At 41.1% G+C, this 27,452-nt stretch overlaps 1 protein-coding gene across 1 annotated transcript; it reads left to right on the forward strand.

Annotated features, from left to right (window-relative positions):
- gtf3c3 (general transcription factor IIIC, polypeptide 3) lies at positions 1-26,079 on the forward strand. Its single transcript, XM_061978074.1, has 19 exons — positions 1-200; positions 2,869-2,941; positions 6,220-6,515; positions 6,579-6,702; positions 6,772-6,963; positions 9,102-9,267; positions 11,603-11,750; positions 11,834-11,972; positions 14,817-14,917; positions 15,003-15,174; positions 16,133-16,335; positions 16,408-16,509; positions 16,587-16,719; positions 20,710-20,935; positions 20,996-21,050; positions 21,144-21,279; positions 21,364-21,488; positions 21,557-21,709; positions 25,819-26,079. The coding sequence occupies exons 1-19, from the start codon at positions 108-110 to the stop codon at positions 25,939-25,941; spliced, it is 2,760 nt and encodes a 919-aa protein (XP_061834058.1). The 5' UTR covers positions 1-107; the 3' UTR covers positions 25,942-26,079.
- Positions 26,080-27,452: the final 1,373 nt, after the last annotated feature.

A 27,452-nucleotide genomic window follows, 5' to 3' on the forward strand; every position in this document is an offset into this window, starting at 1 on the left:
CCCGGAATTGTTGCGATGTAAACAAGAAAACCAGAAACATGAACACGACGGGGAGCTTGTGGTCTTGTTTTCAAGGAACGTGAGTCAACTGTCAAATATCAAGAATAATGTCTGGGTTTAGCGCCGAGCTGATCGACTACTTAGAGGGGAGGATAACTTTTGAGGAGTTTGACAGGAGAAGAGACGAAAGGAAAGCCAAGGTAGGTCAAACCATCACACCCTGAGGGGCGCACCACTCGGGCGGATGGTTGTGTATTTTGGATTTTGTTATGATTATGGTTTTAATGTATTTCAATGTAATTGCGTACAGTCACAATGACATGTGATACATGAAATATTCCAGTTTCTCATTACAACATGTCCGAAAAGGAGGACGAAGAAGCAGAGCTTGTTAAATCCTACCCAGTTTCCATTTCGTAGCAATTTGTAACACATTTATTTGTTTGCTTCCTGTACTCAATTAGCGACACAGATTCATTAAATAAATATATCTATAATTAATACATTTCTCATAAATAAATAGTTGTTTATAAGTTGTAATTCACACAATGACATACATTTCCCCAGCACCTCCAAAACCCTCAAATCAAGACTCCAAACAAGATAGTCAGATTACTTCTAGACCTCCACCCCAGATCACACCTCACTCCTGCCCACTTCTCCAAAGTGGGCTGGCTCAGCGTGGAGGACAGAGTAAAACAACTTGCACTGAGCCTAGTCTATAAAATCCGCTACACCTCCCTGATACCGAAGTACATGTCTATCTGTGTTGGCCCTGCGATGAGGTGGCGACTTGTCCAGGGTATACCCCGCCTTCCGCCCGATTGTAGCTGAGATAGGCTCCAGCGCCCCCCGTGACCCCGAAGGGAATAAGCGGTAGAAAATGGATGGATGGATGTCAAACTACTTCCTTAACGTAAATGACCGCCATAACCACAACACCAGGGGGAGCTCCACTAACCACGTCAAACCCAGAATCCGATCTAACAAAGGCCTTAACTCATTCTCCTTCTATGCCACATCAATATGGAATGCACTCCCAACAGGTGTAAAAGAAAGTGCATCTCTATCCTCCTTCAAACCCGCACTAAAAGAACACCTCCAGGCAACTACAACCCTAGCCTAACCTCCTCCCCCCACCACATCCCACCTCCCCGGATTGTAAATAATCAAATGTATATATATACTTGTTCTTATGCTTTGTGAGCTCACTATGTTCACTGCTTGCTGTACATATCCTACAAAGTCAGACCTACACTGTTTCAATGTCCATTTCTCAGATGATATAATTGTTGATGACTGAAGTGCTGATATCAACGATATCAACCGCCCCCACCCCTCCCCAAGCCCCAACCTCCTCCACATCCTGCCCCCCGGATTGTAAATAATGTAAATAATTCAATGTATATACTCTGATGATTAACTTATGTGATGACTGTATTATGCTGATAGTATATATTTGTACCATGAATTGATTAACGTGGACCCCGACTTAGACAAGTTGAAAACTTATTCGGGTTTTACCATTTAGTGGTCAATTGTACGGAATATGTACTGTACTGTGCAATCTACTAATAAAAGTTTCAATCAATCAATCAAACATAAGATTATCTCATTTTTCAGTAAGGTTCAAGATTGTTGTCAATATTATACTTCCTTGTACTTTATAAACACTTTGAGTTTGAACAGTTTCTTAAACTGCATCAAATTAGTACATTGTTTGACTTCTTTGCTTAATCCATTCCATAGTTTAATTCACATATTGTCAGATATACTAATATCTAGGGCTGCAACAACTAATCGATGAAATCGATTAAAATCTATTATAAAAATAGTTGGCGATTAATTTAGTCATCGATTCGTTGGATCTATGCTTTGCGCATGAGCAGAGGCTACTTTTTTTAATTTTTATTTTTTTAATAAACCTTTATTTATAAACTGCAACATTTACAAACAGCTGAGAAACAATAATCAAAATAAGTATGGTGCCAGTATGGTGCCAGTATGCTGTTTCCCCCCCCCCCCCCCCAATAAAATACTGGAAAGGATAGAAATGTAGTTTGTCTCTTTTATCCAATTATTAATCGATTAATCGTAGTAATAATCGACAGATTAATCGAATATCAAATTAGTTGTTAGTTGCAGCCCTACTAATATCCCTCGGGAGTCAGGGAATAATATTCAATTCGTAAAAGTAAGCATAAAACTAAAACAAGTAACGAATGTTCCAACACTATACCACACTAACATAATCATTTGCATTTATTTAACTGCTAAAGAGATCTTGACATACACTATAGTGTTTTTGGTGTGTTTAATACAAAACAAGAAATAACAGGGAATAATATTTAGTCATTTAATTTGCCTTTAAAATTAAGTTTGAACACTGGTTACACTAGATTGGATTGTAAGCATGGTGCATTGTTACACTTAGGGCTGTAGCTATCGATTATTTGGGAAATCGAATAATCTAACCAATATTTTGTTCAATTAATCAAGTAAAACACACTTTATAGCCTCAAAGCGTATTTCATTAAAATAGATGAAATAAATATTTTTGTCATTATTATTTCTAACATCATCAACATATAAATTGCACCATTAATATGTGGGCTTTTATATTAAAAATAAAAAAAATGTAAAGCTCCACTGATCCCCATTACACAGATAACGGTGTCCACACACCATCTCTCGGTGTGGATCTGATCCGGATTTGATACATTTTAATAGTTACTCTTTAAACAATTAATAGAAGCAACATAATATAAATCAATCCTTTTTCTAATCGAATTAATCGATTAATGGTTGCTGTCTTATTTACACTGCAGTAGCAATGAATCTATCCCTGTTTAATCTTTCTCTTTTCAGGAGGCTGAAGTTTCAGCTGGAGATACTGAGGCAGCACAGCCATCCACCTCTACTCAAGACCTGCATCAAATTGGTAAACTGTCTCTGTTCGTGTTCACAAAAGTAGAAACAGTGCAATCGGTCCCGTTAAATGTTTTATCCCATCTATGTGGACCAACTCATCAAGTTCACTGTGTTTTTCATATTACAAATAAAAAAACAAACCTCGCTTAAGCCAACATACATAGTTGACCACTTTTGTTGACACATACGAGCCAAAGAAGTAATTTCCTGATTTATGTCACATGTGCATTACCACCACGGTGAAATGTGAATTGTGAAAGCATGCAGAACACCTCCACAAGTGTGCAGCCAATCCTTTGACTAACAGGAGTCATGACTACAATAATGCTAAGCAGACATAGCTTGGAGACACTCTTCCATTGTTTGGTAACACTTCACTTTCACATTGAAATACATAAGCCAGGGGCATCAAAAGTGTGGTCATTTGTGGATATGTCTAATTTTTTATGGGCACACGGTGGCAGAGGGGTTAGTGCGTCTGCCTCACAATACGAAGGTCCTGAGTAGTCGTGAGTTCAATCCCGGCCTCGGGATCTTTCTGTGTGGAGTTTGCATGTTCTCCCCGTGACTGCGTGGGTTCCCTCCGGGTACTCCGGCTTCCTCCCACCTCCAAAGACATGCACCTGGGGATAGGTTGATTGGCAACACTAAATTGGCCCTAGTGTGTGAATGTGAGTGTGAATGTTGTCTGTCTATCTGTGTTGGCCCTGCGATGAGGTGGCGACTTGTCCAGGGTGTACCCCGCCTTCCGCCCGATTGTAGCTGAGATAGGCTCCAGCGCCCCCCGCGACCCCGAAGGGAATAAGCGGTAGAAAATGGATGGAAAAAATGGATTGTAGAACATAAATAAACATAAAAATATGGCAAAAAGGCGTAATGTAACTGGAAAAAGCTGAAATGTCGATACTAGTAACTAATATTAATTATGGCTGCCAAAGTTAATGCAAATACGAGATACCGAAGATGTCCCTAAAATAGCATTCTTTTTTTGAAGCGCGGAATACCGTGCATGTGACGTGTGACCCTCGGCCAAAGAAAAGGCTATATTGAATGTCAAGGTTAGCTTCAAAGCTCTGACAAGACGCTTCTTGACAAGACAAAGTTATGAGTTGTGAGTTGAGTTACCACTCCACGGAGTAAGTCAAGTCTCAAATGCCATTCCCTTTCCACATTCCCTTTCCACAAAGACAGAGTATGCTGGAAAGTTTACAATAGACAACTACAACCAACAGACTTTTAATGACAATTAGATGGTTACAGCTTTACTTTTGTGAACAATTAATATTATAGAGGACAAGAGGCTGCTTGAAACAATTGCATGCTTTGACTGATATAATGATTGAAGATTCAGCTGAGCTGGAGCACTGCAGTAATTTGTTTTACTGTCATTTATAGCACCTTTGCTTTTAAAGTGAGCCCATATCAGAAGTGGTATGTGTGTGTGTGTGTGTGTGTGTGTGTGTGTGTGTGTGTGTGTGTGTGTGTGTGTGTGTGTGTGTGTGTGTGTGTGTGTGTGTGTGTGTGTGTGTGTGTGTGTGTGTGTGTGTGTGTGTGTGTGCGTGCGTGCTTGCTTGCTTGCGTGCGTGTATGTCAAAGAGTTTTTGTGTCTATTTTGTGTTAAGCCGTTTAAAAAAAAGCATGGAATTTTTAATACGCAAACATTTGCATGAGCAAACATATAGTCAATTCTAGAGATGTCCGATAATATCGGGCTGCCGATATTATCGGCAGATAAATGTTTTAAAATGTAATATAGGAAATTATCGGTATCGGTTTCAAAAAGTTAAATTTTTGACTTTTTAAAGCGCCACTGTGTACACGGACGTAGGGAGAAGTACAGAGCGCCAATAAACCTTAAAGGCACTGCCTTTGCGTGACGGCCCAGTCACGTATAAACAACTTTAACACTGTTACAAATATGCGCCACACTGTGAACCCACACCAAACAAGAATGACAAACGCATTTCGGGAGAACATCCGCACCGTAACACAACATAAACACAACAGAACAAATCGCCAGAACCCCTTGCAGCACTAACGCTTCCGGGACGCTACAATATACACCCCCCCCCCCACCCCACCCCCCACCCCCCCGCTACCTCCTACCCCACCCCCGCCACCCCCAACCCCGCCCACCTCAACCTCCTCATGCTTTCTCAGGGAGAGCATGGCCCAAATTCCAAGCTGCTGTTTTGAGGCATGTTAAAAAAAATAATGCACTTTGTGACTTCAATAATAAATATGGCTGTGCCATGTTGGCATGTTTTTCCATAACTTGAGTTGATTTATTTTGGAAAACCTTGTTACATTGTTTAATGCATCCAGCGGGGCATCACAACAAAATTAGGCATAATAATGTGTTGATTCCACAACTGTATATATCGGTATCGGTTGATATCGGAATTGGTAATTAAGAGTTGGACAATATCGGAAATAGGCAAAAAAGCCATTATCGGACATCTCTAGTCAATTCCCATGCTGGTAGTATTAAAAACTTTTATATGATCTGTCTAAGGCCCGTCGTTACCGGTCTGCAAACCAATTGGTACCGGGCCGCACAAGAAATTAAATTTTAATTAAATCAACTTAAAAAACACAATATTAACATTATATATCAATATAGAGCAATACAGTCTGCAGGCATACAGTCCGTAAGCACACATGATTGTATTTCTTTATGAAAAAATGAATAAATAAATAATAATAATCCCCCCCCCGGTCCGTGGGACAAATTTTCAAGCGTTGACCGGTCAGCAGCTACAAAAAGGTTGGGGACCACTGGTCTAAGGTAAACTTATTAATGATAACAAACTTATACCTATTGTATCTGTGAATAGTTGCGAGCTAACTACGAAAAATAGGTTTTGTTGTGATTTTAATCGACTGACAGCTCGAATGATAACACAGATTTATCTTTAACGTGTGTATTGTTTTTTTTTTTGCTTTTTGAAGAAAAAAAAAATGCATGCATATGTGCCAGTTATGCAATTATTCTAAAATATCGTATGTCATTGGTGAAAGTCACAAGTCAGTATTTGCAACTAATGGCTAGTTTTGGTTTCAACTTCAGTTATGTCGACAGCCACTTGCGTCGATGTCAATGAACTAGCCTGGGGGGCATTGGCATAAACGGGTCCCACTGTACATCTCTCAATATGTTTAATTATTTAGACGTGTGAGTGGAATGGCGAGTGCACTTCTTAGTCAGGTTCATCAGGTTCAAGCAACTGTCCAGTTAGAAAGAACCTCACTTGCATGCCATTGATGTTCTTCCTCACCTCACCTCAGATGATGGAGTCAGCCCTGGGGTACAGCAAGCATTTGCTTCCATTCTGGGAGAAAGCGTAGAGCCGATAGATTCAGATGACGAAGAGAGCGACAGCATGACCTATATTGATGACAAGGATGACGAGGACTTCGCTGTGGACGAGGAAGAAGAAAAGTCGGAGGTGAACGTAAAGGGCAAGAAGGCAAAAAAGAAGAGCAGGCTGGAGAGCAAATACAAGGAAAGCGAGAACATGAGTGTGGGAGATGTGCTGGCACTGGAGATAGAACTGAACCGCGAAAACAAGAAGATGATGAAGGTGAGACACTTTTGTTCTGGGACACTGTCCTTGTGATGTCACCACCTCCCTTTATGCTTCCAGGAGCGACGCAACCGCAGCAAGCTGCCCCGGGCACTCCGGGGCCTGATGGGTGAGGCCAACATCCGCTATGCCAGAGGAGAAAAGGACGACGCCATCGCCATGTGCATGGAAATCATACGACAAGGTAGGAGGTGTTTTTGCACCATTGTGTCGTCTGTCATGACAACATGGCGGTCTCTCTTGCTCCTTGCAGCTCCTCTGGCCTACGACCCTTTCTCCACGCTGGCCATGATCTACGAGGACCAAGGCGACATGGAAAAAGCACTACAGTTCAGTCTGATCACCGCCCACCTGAACCCTTCGGACTGCGAGGAGTGGATTCGATTAGCTGAGATATCTCTGGAGCAGGACAACGTGCGGCAAGCTCTTGTCTGCTACAACAAAGGTCTGTTTTGCTTATTTGCCTCTCTTTTACCTCGCAGCGTCTGTACTTTGCAACACTACAGTTATTTAGCATACATCTTCATTGATTTTAAAAACAAGAATTTGGTGCACTAGTTTCAATTTTCTCTCAATTACACAAGCTAAAGAAATATTTTTTTTATCCTACTGTGACCAGTTATATTCAGGAAACTCGTACAAAAACATTTGTGCAATTAGAAAATGTGCCAAATGTTTCTGTTCCTGCATGTGCAATACTGACTGTTGAAATGACAGATTTATGCAATACTGCAACGTGCAATATCTGAATGTGTGTTTGAATGACTATTATTAATTTTTTATATTCCTTTGTTTGTATTTGTACTGCACTAATGAATAGCACGTAATTTCATTATTAACTATGACAATAAAGGGATCATTATTAACTATGACAATAAAGGGATTATATCTTATTCTAGAGAATATCCTATTTTGTGCACCCAATTATTGTTTTAAAATTTTTTGAAGATTTATTTTGTATTACCATTCTACCCTGACAAAAGATTAATTTAAAAAAATGATAATACCTTCTAACCCAGGGGTCCCAAAACTACATCCCGCTGGCCATATACAGCCCGCCAGCATCCACAATCTGTCCTATCCAGCCACTCAGAAACATCTTATTGTTAATGTAGATGCCCATATCTGCTGTACACATTTACTCTACCAAACATAAGTATGGGATACTTCTCTTGTTGCCTTGTTTGAATTTGTCTTTATTAAATGATGGATATATTTAGTGTTTGGCGCAGCCGGACTGGAGCAGGCGGCGATAAAAAGAAGAAGACAAGAAAAAAAGGAAGACAGAGAGGGAAATTGTATACATACCGGTACATATAAACATATGTGTGTGTGTGTGTATATATATATATATATATATATATATATATATATATATATATATATATATATATATATATACACACACAGTACAGGCCAAAAGTTTGGACACACCTCATTTCAATGTGTTTTCTTTATTTTCATGACTATTTAAATTGTAGATTGTCACTGAAGACATCAAAACTATGACACCTGTGAAGTGAAAACCATGTCAGGTGATTACCTCTTGAAGCTCATCGAGAGAATGCCTAGAGTGTGCTAAACAGTAATCAAAGCAAATGGTGGCTATTTTGAAGAAACTAGAATATAAAACATGTTTTCACTTATTTCACCTTTTTTTGTTAAGTACATAACTCCACATGTGTTCATTCATAGTTTTGATGCCTTTAGTGACAATCTACAATGTAAATAGTCATTAAAATAAAGAAAATGCATTGACTGAGAAGGTGTGTCCACACCTTTGGCCTGTACTGTATATGTGTGTGTGTATGTATATACATTAAAGTTAAAGTACCCATGATTGTCACACACACACTAGGTGTGGCAAAATTATTCTCTGCATTTGACCCATCACCCTTGATCACCCCCTGGGAGGTGAGGGGAGCAGTGAGCAGCAGCGATGGACGCGCCCGGGAATCATTTTTGGTGATTTAACCCCCAATTCCAACCCTTGATGCTGAGTGCCAAGCGGGGAGGTAATGGGTCCCATTTTTATAGTCTTTGGTATGAGATATATATCTATATCCATCCATCCATTTTCTACCGCTTATTCCCTTTGGGGTCGCGGGGGGCGCTGGAGCCTATCTCAGCTACAATCGGGCGGAAGGCGGGGTACACCCTGGACAAGTCGCCACCTCATCGCATATATACATATATATCTATATATGTATATATAAAATATATATATATATATATATTATATATATATATTATGTATATATATATATACTAAATATATATATATATATATATTATATATATATATAATATGTTATATATATACTATATATATATATATATATTTATATATATATATATATATATATATACACATAGATACATACAAATACACATACATACTAATACACATACATATAGATAGCTCGGTCCTTAGCCAAATTCTTTTAACCCAATGTGGCCCCCAAGTCAAAAAGTTTAGGGACCCCTGTTCTAACACATGATGAGTGCATTTCAAAATCTGGAAATGATCTGAACTTCAGTCTTATGGGAAAGTGCCATTAAAATAAATTATCCTTACTACAGCTGTCAAGTACGCTCCCACCAACGTGCGCTACCTGTGGGACCGCTGTAGTCTCCTCATGCGTCTTGGTGAGCACAAGCAGTGTATGGATGGCTACCGTCGGATCCTGTCTCTGCTTCCGCTGGAGGAGGGGGAGAACTTCATGCAGCTGTCTAAGGATATGGCCAAGTAGGGAACTTAGAACAATGTACATCAACTTCCTGTAAGCTTTTGTCATCAACTTTTTTATCCCTAGCATCTTATCTGGAGGTGGCATAATGATGGCAAAAATGTTCATTGCTTTCGTAAAACAATAACCAATCCACAAGAGTTTCATTGACGGACCAATAAGGCCGACAGTATACCACTTTGTCACTTACTATAAGCTTTTAGATTCAACATGGATAACAATACATTTAAAAATAATAATAATGATATCATAATAAATTTAAAATTAATTCAGTGAATCCCCTGGGACTGCAATCTATATGTGGACTTGGGGTGTAGGTTCTAGATGATGTCATTATCTAACTTGCATAATTAGCCATGACATGTGGGCCAAAAACATGAAAAGTGAAACAACTATGTTTGAGTATACAAATTAACTTTTTTCCATCACTTTATTTGTGTTTTTTAAAGTCTCAAGACTAAGTATCTTAGATGAGGGGATGTGAGCACTGCAGGACCCACTGCTCGTTGAGAAGAATGCCCATCCATCCTTTTTCTACCGCTTGTCCCGTCCAAAGACACGCATCTGGGAATAGGTTGATTGGCAACACTAAATTGGCCCTAGTGTGTGAATGTGAGTGTGAATGTTGTCTGTCTATCTGTGTTGGCCCTGTGATGAGGTGGCGACTTGTCCAGGGTGTAATGCCTTCTGCATTCGGGCAGAAGGCGGGGATAAATGTTAAAGTGTCCAATAATTAAATTTTTTTTCCAAAAAGGGTATCTGGATGGCTCTGAAAACTCACCAAATATAGCAAAATAATTTGCAATCCAAACTAATCTTCTTATTCTCTGGCAGACCATGTGTGTGGGGTATGTGGGGTAGAAAATGGAGGGATGGATGTGTTAAGGACAGTTACTATGCCATCTACTGGACGGAGTAGGCTTGTACAAAATTCCAAACTGAGTGGAGAATGTCTCCCAAATTCCAATTAATTTTCATGAATGGACGGCGTGGCGAAGTTGGTAGAGTGGCCGTGCCAGCAATCGGAGGGTTGCTGGTTACTGAGGTTCAATCCCCACCTTCTACCATCCTAGTCACGTCCGTTGTGTCCTTGGGCAAGACACTTCACCCCTTGCTCCTGATGGCTGCTGGTTAGCGCCTTACATGGCAGCTCCCGCCATCAGTGTGTGAACGTGTGTGTGAATGGGTGAATGTGGATATACTGTCAAAGCGCTTTGAGTACCTTGAAGGTAGAAAAGCGCTATACAAGTATAACCCATTTATCATTTATTTATGAATTTGAATTGAGGTTTCAAAGGAAGTAGAATTGACATTTCAATTAATTTTGGTGTATTCCAGACTTATGCTCTCCAGTATATATACAAAGATACATTACAATAACAACAGTTAAAAATAAAAGTGTGTTTTATAAATAAGATGATTTAATTTAATTATATGCATTATATTTAAATTCTATTATACTTTCAAACTAAGCCAAATGGTTGAAAAAATACTTATTTTTCCAGAATGCTTTATTTTATCCAAGTATTGGTAATGGATGGAGAAAAATTTTAATTTGAATGTTTGTAAATTATTCTTAGTATTTAAGCCAAACCCTTGTAAATGGGCTGTTTGCAATTATTTCAAAGTTAATTTTTTTATACCAAAGAATATTATGTTACCATCAGTAATTTGATAGAGCATATTAAAAAAAAATCACAATAACTAATTCTATTGAATAAAAATGTATCTTCGGCTCGAAGAATTATTCTGGCTTTTAGGCGGTCACTCATCGCTGTCTCGTACACACGGACTTGCCAGGAGCCCGTGCACATACACAGAAGCAGTTTCAGGGAAGCAACAAACAATTTGCAGCCACGTTGTTGTTATGATAGAATACACAACCTTGCCAAATTGCTATCATTAGCTGACGACACACAAAGCTAATGTCTGTGCGTATGTGTTACGTGGAGCGTAGTTTACATCTTTAAAGCCTTTAAAGGCAGCCATGTAAAGGTGTCAAACAACCCCTTTTACTTGGAATTTCTGAATTATAATGAATTTCACTCCCTGCAATTCTAAATTCCACATCAACATCCTGTTGGGTGGAGCCAATTCAATTTATTTTTGATTTTTTTCCTAATGAATTTAATTGAAATTCCGAATTTTGCACAAGCCTGTTACAGTACGGTCATGTGTTTATCATGTCACATATGTCACATGTCACATATCACGTAACTGAGTGAACAGTTGTGGGCTGAGGTCCGTAATTATATATCTGCCATGAATATTTCTGGCTTGTAATATGGGTTGAAAACACCCAGTCAGATTTTGATTACCGGTATGTGTTCTTAGGAGTTATTATGAAAGTGGTGACTTGCCCTCAGCACTCGGCGTGATGGAGGAAGCTCTGGCCCGACACCCCAAATTGGTTAGTGATGACATGGTGAACATGGCCGCTGAGCTCTACATTACCAACCACCAATATGACAAGGCTTTGCAGGTATGTATACTGTATGTGCACACTTTACAGCGGTAACGGACATATCTTGTGTGTAAGTAAACAAACATGTTTTTCGCACTCAGATCTTGGTCAATTTTATGGGCGTGGTTCTGGTGCAGGATGAAACTAGCTCACAGTCTGTAGTAGAAGATGAGAATGTGTCAGAGAAGACTGAGAATGAGAATAATGAGGAGGCAAAGAGTGGAGCAGAGAAGAGCCAGCGTAAGTGACTAATAAAACCTTTATTTTTACTATGGGGAAAATAAGGATGCTATCAAATTTTATAAGTTCACCCCCTTATAAAGATACATTTAGGAATGTTACAGATCTGGACACACCAGTAAATTGTGAAAATCTGCAAGCAACTGAGATGCCCACACAATTTTTGACACACAGCACACTAACCACACTCCCCACCTAAAACTTCCTGCCATTGTTCACTCACAACCAGTGTTGGGTTAGTTACTAGTTACTTTGGGTTAGTTACAAGTTACTTTATTTCAAAAGTAACTCAGTTACTAACTCAGTTACTTACACCAAAAAGTTATGCGTTACTGTGAAAAGTAACTATATAGTTACTTCTTTTTTTCTTCTTTTTATTTTAAAGCTCCCATTAATGCCCTTATAGTCTTCATTTCAGTACTGTTATTGCACTAGAGAATAATACAATCTGTTGATAAACTTGACATGCATTTTTATCTTCCTTTCAACATAATTAATGAAAAACAGTGCAACATAAAAAGGTATTTCTCCTTTCTTTAAACTTGGATCAATGACCATTAATAAAAAAACAACTTAAAGTGCAACATAAGATGGCACATAGATAGATAGATAGATAGATAGATAGATAGTACTTTATTGATTCCTTCGGTAGAGTTCCCTCAGGAAAATTAAAATTCATCTTCCTTGAAACATAGGTAGTGAAATGAAGCCTGACATCTGGAGTGATGCTGCTGTCTTACACACTTGGAGCCATAGATTGTAGAATCCTTGTTTTCAGTGGCACAGATGGTGAAGTTTCAGTGCTCAGTAAAGATGTAACAGTTTAGAGGGGTTTAAGCACCTGGAGGACCTCCTCTGCCACTCTCACATCATCATCAGACAGGGTGATGATGTCTTTGACATTTGTCTTCAGGGTCTTGTAGGTCAATGCAGAGTATATAGCTGCCTGCTGCGCCAACATATCATAAGTGGAGTTCCACCTCATTGGGACATCATGTATGAGCTTATGAGTAGGCAGCTTCAGCGTTTCTTGCTTTGTGTTGAGCACATGAGCAGCTGTTGTGCTTGGGTGGAAGTAGGAAACCTCCTTCCTGATCCTCCCAAGGAGGCGCTCCATCTTATTGACTGAGATGTGATGTCAAATTCACTACATGTGCAAAGCACTTACCTGTGGTCCCAGTCCTGCCTCATTCACTGCAATTATTAGATTTTTGGCATTATCACGTGTGACTGGGATATCTTTATCTTCCATTCCTCCACTGCTTGTGTCAGCACCTGCACAAGGTGACTCTCGTAGAGGGGGCGTGTCTTCTCATCTCCCAGTCTGCTGTGATGAAGTGAGCGCTTATCGTCACATAGTTCCCCTGGACGTCCACCCGTCTGTCATGAGCGCAACCTATGATGCTCGGGATAGTTCATCCACAACTTTTTTCTTCTCCTGCTCATAAAGATCTGGCACAATCTTATCGCTGAAGCGGGTGCGCGACGGGATGTCGTAACGTGGCTCAAGCACGTTCAGCATGTGTTTAAAACCCTCGTTTTGCACAACCGAGTCTGCACCTATAATCACACTGATTAAATGGCGCGGGGCGTTGAAGCTCTTCCGTTACTCCGCTCGCCATGACCACGTTGTGTGTGGACTGAACGTGCCAACAACTTTTTTTTTTTTTCATATATCAAACAGCGGATCACGTGTGTTCCGAACCGAAGATATTGATCCGTTGCAGCACTAGTAAACACAGACACCCCCCCCCTTCCGCTCCCCCCCACACTCACACCCAGACACACACAGAGCGCGCCTCCTTTCTTCTCTACCGCTTATAACAGAGGAAGATTCAGAAGGACGACACCGCAACTCTCCAATAAAACACACTCAGATCTTCTGTTTCTAGCCAATACTACATACTGTAAAAAGAAACGTAAAATAACGCAGTAACGCATCATGTAGTAACGGTAACTGAGTTACTGAATATAAAAAATAACGCGTTAGATTACTAGTTACCGCCGAAACTAACGGCCCAACACTGCTCACAACACAATCCAGGGTTAAGCCGTTCAAAAATTCATGAATTTTGACCGACTTTGGGTGAATGAGATTTGCAGACAAAAAACATATATAAGTTGAAGCAATATTAATTAATTAAGAAAATCTAGGAGTTTTTGGAGTCGCAAATGCTAAATTGTGAATATGTGGGGATGCACTGCATTCTCAACTCATTACGGTACTAAGCACATGCAAACTACATAACGGAGGCAAAGCTGGTTTACTAAGGTCATGAGCAGAGAATTGTGTCTCTTAGGTGAGCAGAAGAAGGGAGTGCAATCCATTTAGCTCATCTTTCTTTAATGTGTATTTTCCTGCATTTGGATCATTCCCGACGCATGAATGCGTTGCAGTGTTGTGATGGTCTACCGCTTTTCTGCAGAGCATCATTGTGCTAAGAATAGTTTTTATTGTCTATAGATTACAATCTATAATGCAGAAAGGGTGGTACATATTATCAACAACATTGCACACTGGTTGGAGAGCATGATAACATGAATATAGAGGGGAATTAGTATTTCCATGGTCACATAATGCTAGTAGTACATGCAACAACCTCATTTAGGACTTGGTATATCACCCGCAATACGCCCACTAATAGTTTATAGTTTGCACGCACTGTTTAACGTGTGGTATTTTGCGCTAAGTAGATCAGACCCAAGTGTATAAAAGACACCTTTCACACAAATACTCTTTTATTGAAACCTTTCTACCACTGTGGGCAAGACCAAAGAGCTGCCAAAGGTTGAGCCAAGTTCAACTACAGTAAAGATAACGAGGATGTGTTTATGCATCCACAGCTGAAATCAAGGATGTTGAAGTTCCCGACAGCGTCCCGGTGGACCTGAAGGCCAAGCTGATTGTCTGCCTCATTCACATGCGCATCCATGAACCCCTGGAGGTAGCTTAGTTTTTACAAGTGTGACAAATTTCAGACAGACATACTTTGAGCCTTTTTTGCTGGCTTTTGTTCCACTCAAACGCAGACCCTGGTTTCCTCACTGATGGAGCAGAGTGCAGAAGAGATTGGTGACTTGTACCTGGATGTGGGCGAGGCCTACCTGGAGCTGGGAGACTACCTGTCTGCTTTACCTTTACTGTCTGTGCTGGTCATATCTGAGAAGTACAACCTGGCTGTGGTATGGCTTCGTCACGCAGGTATGACTTCCAGGACAATGATGATCACTATTGTCTTGTTTTTATTCCATTTATGAATTATTGATCTCCGGGAAGTTCCTTTTTTGCCATATATGATAATGCCATATACTGTAAGGAATTGTAACGACAAGCTACAAACAGTCTTATTATCATCTGTTTATGAGTGAGGGCGAACAGGTAGCGCTGAATGTATTTGTGGTGTTCCAAATGTATTTATGTATTTAAAAAAAATGTTTTATTTATTGTTGGTTGGAGGTCACCAAAAAATAAATGTATGCAAAACACTGCGATGATCCCAAATCCCTAAGTCAAACACCAAATGCCTCGACAGGAGCTTTCTCCACTTTGCTAATTCAATATGGAATAAGTGGTAGAAAATGGATGGGATGGATGGAATATGGAACGGTCTTCCCCCTGTGGTTGTTGGAGACATTACATTAAGCAGTATTCATACCTTTACGAAGAGGCTGAACAAACACCTCCTCAATTTGTGACTGTAATTCTTTAAAGCTCATTGACTTTTAACCATCAAACATATAGTTCATATATACCTCTGAGTAAATGCAGATCAGGGATAGGTTCTTTGATTGTATTTTCTTAAACCTGTATCTGTAAAAGCGTGATTAAAAAAAAATTAAAATGACAAAGCCTGCATTATCTGACCTTAGACCTTGGGCCTGGCTTATACTTTGGTAAGGTAGTGTAATCAAAATTTTACGTCTTGACATGCCAACGTTTTGAATTTGACAAACATATTTGAATGTGGTTCTTATTAAATTACAGTGCCAATCAAAATTTAGAATTTATTGATATGTTACATTTACAATAAATTGGGACACAGTGTCATGCATTCAGCCTTGATGGAGGTTCTTAACATTATTAATCTGTACTTAATGTTGTGGCCAATGAGTATGTTTGCCAAACTATTAGTGATCAGCAACTTCCACCTCCCCTGCAGAGTGTCTCAAGGCTTTGGGTGAGATGGAAGCAGCGACCAAAAGCTTCACCAAAGTGGTCGAGTTGGCACCGCAGCACCTGGAAGCCCGGCTCTCTCTCGCCACCTTGCAGCAGCAACTTGGCCGTCCGGATTGCGCCCTCAAAGCCCTGGAGTCCATGTACGACAACGACACACTGGCACAAGACTCATCGGCAGCGCAAAAGGCAGGTTGTTTTTTTTTTTTGCGTGAGACTGAATTTAATAGATGACGCTCGCAATATGACAAATCTTTGCAGGAACTAAAGCTCCTTCTGCATCGGTCCACGCTGCTGAAAACGCAGGGACACATCCAGCACTATCTGGACGCCATGATCACCATGATCTCCATGCTGCTCAAGGTACAGTTATAACTTCATGTTGTCTTTCTGCTGTATAAAATACACAAATCGAAGCACTGTGTGTGTTTATATTCAAGGTGGCCATGCAGCGAGCCAAGGTCTGTGTGCGTTCCATCATCATGTCAGGCGAGAATCACCTGCGCTTGGTGAGGGTTGAAGACATGATGCTGGACATTGGGGACCCTGAAGCTGCGTATTTGGACATCACTTGTACGTACATTGTGTGTGAGGTGCAGATTTGTGTCATTTCTGCTGTATTTTGTAGTGCCCAAGAATAACTGATTGAAAGATTTTACACACGGCTCGCTCACCGCCCCATCCAAACCCCTCACAACCCAGGTTTAAGTCCTAAATATGTCTCACACACTAATTTTGAAGTAGAAAATGTATAGTTTGTCACCACTAATGAATGACAATGTAAAATGATCAATGAACAGATGGATTAATTAAGCTATGGCAGTGTTCAGTGGGGTACACAGTACACACAAAAAGATTTTCTAAACCTAAAGAGATTTTATCTGTTACAGAGCCCACACATAAAAATAAAACATTAGGCATTGAACAGTTTTGATTGTTATGTGTGTATTGTGCTACGATAATATCAACACAGCACACCACACAACACACACAATTCTGTCCCAGACTCTCTTCCAAGGCTATTCAACTGGCGGCCTGGGAATTACACTAAATCGGCCTTAGAGTTCAATTCAACAAACTTGGAAGAGAGGAACATTATATTCCTAAAAACACTTGAGTTGTCATGTTGAGGATCTTTAACTATCACTGCTATGTAGTAAGTTTTTAAAAACAGCACTGTGCTTCTGTTTTATGGACAGGGATATTTTGTTTCGGAATTTTGTAAATCTAAAAAAATAAATAGACAAAATCAAAGGTCTACTGCAGATGATGCTGGTCCTCCGTAATATGCAAAACAAGAAGCATAGTGAAGGTCCAGCCTTTCAGTCCTTAGCTTTCTGGAAATGTAGCCCCCAAAACAATTTAGTTGAATGGCCTGCTTTAGTCCTTCAGGCCTAAAATCCTGTTTGAACAAATTTGATCCAACAAAATTGAAGCATAACACACATAGCAACCACCATAGCAACAACCAGAAAAACAGGTAATATAGAAGAGGATAGGGGGGCATTATAGAAAGGGGTCGCCTGGGAGGAGTCCCCTCCAAGGTTTCTCACTGTCATCCCATTGGGTTGAGTTTTTTCTTGCCCTGATGTGGGATCTGAGCCGAGGATGTCGTTGTGGCTCGTGCAGCCCTTTGAGACACTCGTGATTTAGGGCTATATAAGTAAACTTTGATTGATTGATTGACATACACGAGGAGGGAATGATGGTAGTTTTGGGACAGAATCCAGAAGAAAAGAAAATACTATAAAAAAATAATGAAGACAGACTTCATATTCTACTGAGAGAGCCAAAGGGGAGTTGTTCTCAACAAAGTACCGTATTTTCCGCACCATAAGCCGCCCTGGGTTATAAGCCGCGCCTTCAATGAACGGCATATTTCAAAACTTTGTCCACCTATAAGCCGCCCCGTGTTATAAGCCGCATCTAACTGCGCTAAAGGAATGTCAAAAAAACAGTCAGATAGGTCAGTCAAACTTTAATAATATATTAAAAACCAGCGTGATGTGGGCGCGCATGGAGTCGTATATCAACATGGACGGAGCTGCGTGAAAAAAGCCACCCGACCTCTTCGCGTAGACTTACCTTAACCACTCGCTCATCTTTTCTTCATCCCTTCGAGTTAGCTTTTATGATGACGCCGGCTGGAAAGGTCTCTTTTGGCAAGGTCTTCCTTTTGAATATCACCATGGGTGGAAGTTTCTGGCCATTAGCATGGCAAGCTAGAACCACAGTGAAGGATGACTTCTCATTCCCTGTGGTGCGAATATTCACCGTACGTGCTCCCGTTGTATCCACAGTGCGGTTCACAGGAATATCAAAAGTCAGTGGAACCTCGTCCATGTTGATAATGTTCTCTGGCCGGATCTTTTTTTCAGCTATCTTGTTTTTACAATATGCACGGAAAGTAGCCAGCTTTTCTTGAAAGTCTTTAGGCAGTTGCTGTGAAATAGTAGTCCGTGTGCGGATGGAGAGATTGCGTCTTTTCATGAACCGGAAACCTGTCGCTTAGTAGGAGCCATTTTGTGGTCTTTACAGATGTAAACACACAAAGGAAATGAAACGTAATATCCGCGCTCTTCTTCTTCTTCTTCTACGCGGGCGGGTGGTTGCTTACAGTAGAAGAAGAAGCGCTTCCTCTTCTATGGGGGCGGGTGCTTACCTTGGCGGTTGCTTGCGTAGAAGAAGAAGCACTTCCTCTTCTACGGGGAAAAAAGATGGCGGCTGTTTACCGTAGTTGCGAGACCGAAACTTTATGAAAATGAATCTTAATATTAATCCATATATAAAGCGCACCGGGTTATAAGCCGCACTGTCAGCTTTTGAGTAAATTTGTGGTTTTTAGGTGCGGCTAATAGTGCGGAAAATACGGCCCTAATGCGTTTTGGAATGTTTTTTTAAAATTCCTGATTAGCTACTTTCTGTACCACGTCACAATTCATTGAATGATGATTTAGGAGGTGTCAGCTTTTCCCACATCAAGAATATTGAACAAGTTCAATACTCATGGTTGTCGGCACAACCCGTTGTGGAGCCAATTATTACAAATTTACTCTTAACACCACTCAGACCACAAAACAATCCTTTTGGAAATAAGATAATCAGGCTTTTGTGGTTTTTGGTTGGAAAGGGAAACATCTGATTTTTTTTGTCAGTGCGAACAGTGCAATTCCAAATTTTTTATATCCGACCCAGGCCTCTTCTGTATGTGGTTAAAAATCAGATTAGTATGTGATGCAACTGCAGTCTGAACGCTCCTGCGCTTTGGTTGCATTCATCCGACCAGATTGCATCAAGAAGCGATAAGCGTCATAATTATTCACCAAAATAGAGGGTTACAAAATAAATAGTTGACAAATAAGCAGAAAACAGGTTAAAATACTATTTTCGAAGCTCACGTCAATGTTCCACCACTCCCATGGCTACGACTGCTCGCCCACAGACACGCTCTATGGAGCAGGCATCAAAGCAAAATATTCTGCAAACTGCCAGAGCCAACATATTTGCTCTCTTCTTTCTTAATCTTCTCCAAGCTATAATTTGGTTTAAACTAATGTTGAATAATATTGCACAAAATCCTTGACATTGCAATGTCATGCGCCACGTTTACTTACGTAAACACTGCAGGACGTGTGACATCATGACGTCATGTCTGCATGCGGGTCAGTTAGTGTTCACATTACAGATTGCATTTTTCTGTAATGTGAACCACTACATAAAAATATCGGATTTGACAAAAAAATCCAAATTGGGCATCCTATCCTGCAGTGTGAACGTAGTTTAAGTTTCACTTTCGCTTTGCCTTACTCAGCTATGGTGCTGTCAAGGACCGCCGAACAAAGTGGGACATCTCATTGCTTAGCGAAATAACATTAAAAACATGGAACAAATTGTGGGCTGGTACATGTATGCTTTACATTTTACCTGTTGTGTGACATTTTATAGGTTATTGCCGACATAGGCTGAATGTGATGTGTTTTCTATATGAAGAAAACATTTTTTTTAACTTAATTTATGAATTTGGGGTTGTTAATGTTAAATTGTTAATCGATCGATCAATCAATCAAAGTTTACTTATATAGCCCTAAATCACAAATATGTCAAAGGGCTGCACAAGCCACAATGACATCCTCGGCTCAGGTCCCACATGAATGTGCGGTACTCTCTAGCATTTAATTTCTGATATCAATATCGAGCAATACCGAGATATGCAGCATCTCCCCTGTGCTTTCTTTTTTACCAAGATTCTTGTTAGTGGTCTTGATGTCCATTACAGTCTTGTGTGGGTCTACAATATTGTCCTTAAAGTCCTTTGACAGCTCTTTGGTCTTGCCAATGGTCTTTGGAATAGACGATACAGTAATTATTGTGTGACATTTGTATTTTATCCACAAAATGAGTTGAGATTAGGAGTACTTTCCTAAAGGGATAGGAATCATTTGTGTGTTTCATGAACACATATCGACCTGTGTTTGCTCCTTTGTATGGGATCAAATACAGGTTAATATATGATATTATTGAATAGTATAATCCTTTTAGTGATGACCTTTCTTTTTCTGTTAGGTAAAACTAAAGTCTTGTCCAAAGAAGACTGGTGGCAACTGCTGCTTAGCTGTGTGCTTACAATGTGCGACGTGCAGCGCTACGCAGAGGCCGAGATGATGGTCGACTCTGCCATGGAGTTCTATTCTTTCTACGACATCAAGATCAGGCGGAAAGAACTGGAGTTTCTCGGGCTCTCGGCCAGCATCCTGGATCGCAACTTCTACAAGGCCTACAACTACATCAGGTATGAGACATTTCGTAGTAAATTTATCATATTTGTCATTTGTTTTACTTCCTTCACCAGATTGATGCTGATGGAAAATGTGGATCAGCCTCAGCTTTGGAATATATTCAACCAGGTAAGCAGACACATCTCTTTGACATAAATGTAGTTTTATTATACATGAAATACATGGCTCTACAGCACAGCTGTGATGCTTGTTTCCCCTCAGCTGACAATAGCCTCCCACCACCAACGTCATCATCGCTTTTGTCTGCGTCTACTGTTGAAACATCCTGACAACCGTGCCCTGTGTGTCCTCTGCGGGCACAACGCCATGGTGTCAGGCAGCTTCAAACACGCCCTGGGTACCGCTCTAACCTTTGCCTAATGGCAGGGCCACATTGGTTAGCAATGTCCCAACGCAAAGAAGATGTGTTGTTTGTTCACAGGTCAGTATGTTCAGGCCTTCCAAACTCAGCCCGACAACCCACTTTTCAACCTGTTCGTGGGCCTCACCGTCTTCCACATGGCATCACAGAAGTATGTCGCAAAGAGGCACACGCTTATGGTGCAGGTATGTTGTACTTTTAAACATCTTACCCTCTACTAGTGTTGTTGCGAACATAACACTGTGTTTTGTAGGGTTTCGCTTTCCTGTGGCGTTATGTGGATCTGCGTGGGGAGTGTCAGGAGAGCATGTACAACTTGGGCAGAGCATTGCATCAGATGGGCCTTACACATTTAGCCATCCATTACTACCAAAAGGCTCTTGAACTGCCTGCACAGAAACTAGAGGTGAGTGAACACAATTTTACACCTGGTTCAACTGTTAGTTCCGCAATAGTTTGGTATTAGGTCAACTCAGATCTGGTTTATGAGTCCATCACAATCGCTGCATAAGTAACATTACATGACACATTGTAAGCTGCCCATGAATTTAAAAGGAACATGACACAATTAACAATCAACAAGAAAACTAACTTTGAATTTTGTTTTATTGTTCTTATTTATTTATTTTGCCAAGATGGCAGCACGTATGGACGCTGTGAATGTAAGTGTGAATGTTGTCTGTCTATCTGTGTTGGCCCTGCGATGAGGCAGCGACTTGTCCGCCCAAATGCAGCTGGGATAGGCTGCAGCTCCCCGCGACCCAGAGAGGGACAAAATGGATGGATGTATTTGTGTGTTGCATGGAAATTACAATTGAGTGTCCTTAGGTTTACCACATCCCAGACGACATCGCTAGATCTCCAGCCTCAGAGTGGTTTGTCCTCAGACAGAGAGCGATAAAGCAAGGCTAGATGTAACCTCAAGAGAGGCATCAAGGCAGCAAATGTGGAGTATAGAAGGAAAGTGGAGGCGCACTTGGACAACGCAGACTGATGGCGGTTGGGGCAACGCCTCCAACACCTGACGAGTTACTCAACTCAACTTGCAACTCCCAGCCAACAACACGGAAGACTCGCTAGGGGAAGAACTCAATCATTTCTTTGCGTGTTTCAAGTCAGCCCTCCCACCTTCCACTCATCAACTGCTCGCCCTCCAAGAACACCAGGTGAGGCAAGTTCTGAAGGCTATAAACCTGGGTAAAGCGCCTGGGTCAGTTGGCATACAGAGCGAAGTGCTGCGGGACTGTACAGACCAGCTGGCAGGAGTACTGACAGAGGTCTTCAATTCATCCCTGGGACAAACCCAAATCCAGCCCTGTCTTAAGGCAGCCACTGCCATCCCAGTCCCCAAGCCATAAAAGACCAGTGGTACTGACGGCTGTTGTTCTCCAATATATTAAAACCTGCCTCCCCCAGAACTTTGATCCACATCAGTATATCTACAGGCCAAACCCGTCTACAGAGGATGCCATTGCCACTGCTATTCACTCAGCTGTGGAACATCTGGAACTTCCGGACACTTATTGCAGGATGCTGCTCGTCAACTACCGTATTTTTCGGACTACAAGTCGCAGTTTTTTTCATAGTTTGGGGGTTCGACTTATACTCAGGAGCGACTTATGTGTGAAATTATTAACACATTACCGTAAAATATCAAATAATATTATTTAGCTCATTCACGTAAGAGACTAGACGTATAAGATTTCATGGGATTTAGCGATTAGGAGTGACAGATTGTTTGGTAAATGTATAGCATGTTCTATATGTTATAGTTATTTGAATGACTCTTACCATAATATGTTACGTTAACATACCAGGCACGTTCTCAGTTGGTTATTTATACCTCATATAACGTACACTTATTCAGCCTGTTGTTCACTATTCTTTTTTTTTTTTAAATTGCCTTTCAAATGTCTATTCTTGGTGTTGGGTTTTATCAAATAAATTTCCCCCAAAAATGCGACTTATACTCCAGTGCGAGTTATATATGTTTTTTTTCCTTCTTTATTATGCATTTTCAGCAGGTGCGACTTATACTCCGGTGCGACTTATACTCCGAAAAATACGGTACAGCTCCAATACCGTTATCCCTGATATCCTGGTGGAGAGGCTGAGCTTTGTGGGTCTGTTCCTGGATTAAAAATACTTTTTCTGACCAACAGACCGTAGGTTGTTAAGGTGGGTCAACTATGCTCGTCCACCCTGTCAGTTAGCACTGGCTCCCCTCAGGTTTGCGTGTTTAGCCCCCTATATACGTATGACTGTGTCCCCAGTTATCCCTCGAACACCATCATCAAGCTCACGGACGACACAGTGGTAGGCATGATCACAAGGAGGGATAAAACAGCCTACAGAGAGGAAATACAGGTGCTGGCAAGGAGATGGCCATTGATTTTAGGAGGCGGAGAGGATATGCTCCTCTTATAGTAAATAGAGCATGTGTTGAGACTGTGACCTCCTTTAAAGGGGAACTGCCCTTTGTTTGGAATTTTGCCTATCATTCACAATCATTATGAGAGACAAGAAGACTAAAGTTTTTTGTTTTTTTCGCCTTCTAACATAAAAATCAGCTTGTTCTTGGTGGCTAGCAATGCAGCTAATGGGATCAATCAATTATTAATTCAATACTTAATTTACATGTCGTAACCTGTATAATAACCAAGCTGTAGCGACATTCGCAGACTGCAACAACTGGCGGGGCATCACACTGCTGTCGATCCCAGGCAAGGTTTTCTGTAGTGTGCTGCTCCAACGCCTAAAAGACGAGGTAGATAACATCTTAAGGGAAGAGCAAGCCGGCTTCCGAAAGGGAAGGTCCTGCGCGAAACAGATCTTCACTCTTCGCAACATCATAGAACTCCAGACACCCCTCATCATCAATTACATCGATTTCAAGAAAGCCTTCGACAGCATCCACCGGGAATCACTGTAGCAGATCCTCTAGCTATACGGTATACCATCAAAGTACGTCAACATGTACCACAACTCCACCTGTCGAGTGAAAACCACCAACAGCACAACCGACGACTTTGACATTGTGACCGGGGTAAGACAGGGTTGCATCTTGTCTCCCTTACTGTTCATCATTGTCATAGACTTTGTCATGAGGAAGTCTGTCGTCGGAGCAAACCTCGGCATTAAGTGGGGAGGGGGCAGACTGGCAGATCTGGACTTTGCAAACGACTTGGCTCTGCTTAGTCATTCCTACGCTGCGCTCCAAAAATTGACCAACAATCTGCATGAGCAAGGGGAAAAAGTTGGCCTACGTATAAGCCAAGAGAAGACCAAGGCCATGACCGTCGCACAAGACTAAAACGTTCCACTGCTCACCGTAGGCAAACAAGGCATAGAGTACGTTAAGAACTTCACGTATCTTGGAAGCAACATCTCAAACACTGGAGACGCAGAAAAGGATGTACAGACCAGAATCGGAAAAGCTGCAGGAGTCTTCCAAAGCATCCGGAACATCTGGTCATCAAAATCTATTAGTACGTCCACAAAGCTGCGCCTCTATATGTCAGTGGTCATCCCTACAGTGACCTATGCCTGTGAGACGTGGATGGAGACATCAAGCATTACTAACAAGCTGGATGTCTTCCACCGACGGTGCCTCAGATACATCTTGAGGATCTCATGGAGAGACCACATCACCAATGAAGAGGTGATGAGAAGGGCAGGGGTAGCACCATTGTCTGACATAGTCTCTGACATGAGAAGGAAAATGGCTGGACACGTATTCCGACTGCCAAGAGAGAGACCGGCAAGTGTGGCAATGGACTGGGTGCCAGAAGGGGGAAAGAGGAGGAGAGGACGGCCAAAAAAGACGTGGAGACAAACAGCCAAGGAAGACCTGAGGGAGATGGGAGTCAGCTGGCATGGAGCAAGAAGGGTCGCCAGTGACCGGAAAAAATGGAGGGGACTCGTCGCCCAATGTTCCAACAGGAATGGGAGGAACTAAGTCTAAATAAGTAAGTAGCGACATTGTTACTGTAAGGGCGAACACGGAGGAACTTTTTTTCTAGCGTACTAACACATCGGCAGTATTAGTCATAGAAGCTAACTACGGAAAGAGATCATTTAGCTTCGACGTCAGCGCAAAATGCAATTGAATTTGTAATGCCCAACACAATGCGATAAGACACAAAAGTGTACTGACTGAAAAACAAACTACAACATGGCTGACGGGGAGAAGAGGCAGTTGAAGTGGAGGCACTTAAATAAAAAACAAAACAGCACATCCTGAAGAGATGGTAAGAAAACTTTTAGAAAATGGTCTGTAAAACATAATCTGTGCAAAGTTTTGGCCAAATAACTATTACATGTTAAGTAGGCCACAATGAAGTGTTTAATGTAGAAAAGGCTGATGTGTACCTCCTGAAGCCATAATCCCATAAATGTAGTTGTTGTTTTATGATCCTTTTTCATCTAACACCTGATATTGATGACTGAGGACACCCTAAAAAGTACAGCGTACAACGAAACATCTTAATCAGAAGCCTACTTGTTCCACAACAGGGTATTGCTGAGGACCAAGTGGACCTGAGGAGGGAGACTGCCTTCAACCTGTCCCTCATCTACCAGGCCAGTGGCAACATTGGGATGGCCCACCAGCTCATCACCACATACTGCATCATTTGACACTGGCACAACTAATACTAATATTTTGTGTTAGTATCAGCGGTTGTGTATTATCATACACACGTGAAGCCAACAAATGCAGTAAAATCCTGTTTTCGTAAGGGAATAAAAAAATCAGTCACCAAAATTTTTATTAAAGTATTAGTTTTTTTATTGTTTCATATAAATGTTTTTATTTATCGTGACTAAATAATGGATGGACAGACTTTGTGTTGTTGCATGGATTAAGGCACTGGGGATTACTTGCCAAATCCCCACATCTCTGCTGCCCTAACCGTCTGCTAGCATCATCTTTCTTACTGCACTGCATTTAAGACAGCATCAAGTGTGGCCATGTCACCTTTTATGCTGAATGAAATGGAATAAAGGTGACTTTTTTAAATCTATTCTAATATAATCATCCAATGGCAAATTCAATGTATTTAACTGCATGTTTAAATGTTTGATCAGAATGAGTGATGGGATGTAGAGGATGACACTGGTGACAGTCCACAGTTGGGATTTGGCGTCTCCCAGGGCTCTCATAAGTGAGGAGGGAAACCAGCAGAGGGCGGTGTCCCAGAGTCCAATATGGTTCTGAAGATGATGAAGGATGATGACAGCAAGGAGGGTGAGAAGAACAAGGAGGGTGACTGATAAGAGCTGGGCAGAGTTGCACAGAAACCACTTCAATAAGATATTGGAAATGAATGGAAGGTGCGAGATGGGCCTAGAGTTAGACACGTCTTCAGACTGAAGGTTGGGTATTTACTCTTAGACTTGGATTAGACTTACATTTAAATTACTTTGTCATTCAAATTTGAACTTTACAGTACAGATAAGAACAACATTTTGTTGCATTGGCTCATGGTAGTGCAGGATAAAAGAGCAATAAGATGCAGATATAAATAAACAGATTACTGTACAGATAAATATATTGCACTTTTGCATATAAGTCTACATTTCTGGATGTATGTTATATTGTCTTCATATTCCAGCGAGTTAATCCATTTTTGGGGGGGAATTGAGGAGATTATTATGATGCGTTCAAGAGTTTTATGGCCTGAGGGAAGAAGCTGTTACAGAACCTGGAGGTTCTGCTACGAAGGCTGCGGAACCTCTTTCTAGAGTCTCTCTTTGTGATGGTGTCTGGATAAGAAAATGCTTTTCGGGGAGATGGGATGTGACCGGTTTGCAAAGACATATATTGGTTAATGATTTCTGTTATTATGGTGTTAGAGTTGTGGATGATCTTTTTGACCTCCTGCTGTGAGGTAAGGAAGAAGTAGGGTATAGGTTATCTCTGTTGTGGTTTCGATGGAGTTGTATCTTCATGTCTTAGCTTCAAGGGTTTCTGTGTGGCGTTTGCATGTTCTCCCCGTCACTGCGTGGGGTCTCTACGGGTTACTTAAAGGGGGGAACTCAGGGCCGTTGCACTCATTTCAGTCACGCAGACGCTCTCCTACCTGAGGAGCCTGCTCAGAAGCGTTCCTCCTTGCAGATTGTCCACAGTGATCCTCCCACCTCCAAAC

The sequence above is a fragment of the Nerophis lumbriciformis genome, linkage group LG01, assembly GCF_033978685.3.
Source record: "Nerophis lumbriciformis linkage group LG01, RoL_Nlum_v2.1, whole genome shotgun sequence".
Lineage (NCBI taxonomy): Eukaryota > Metazoa > Chordata > Actinopteri > Syngnathiformes > Syngnathidae > Nerophis > Nerophis lumbriciformis.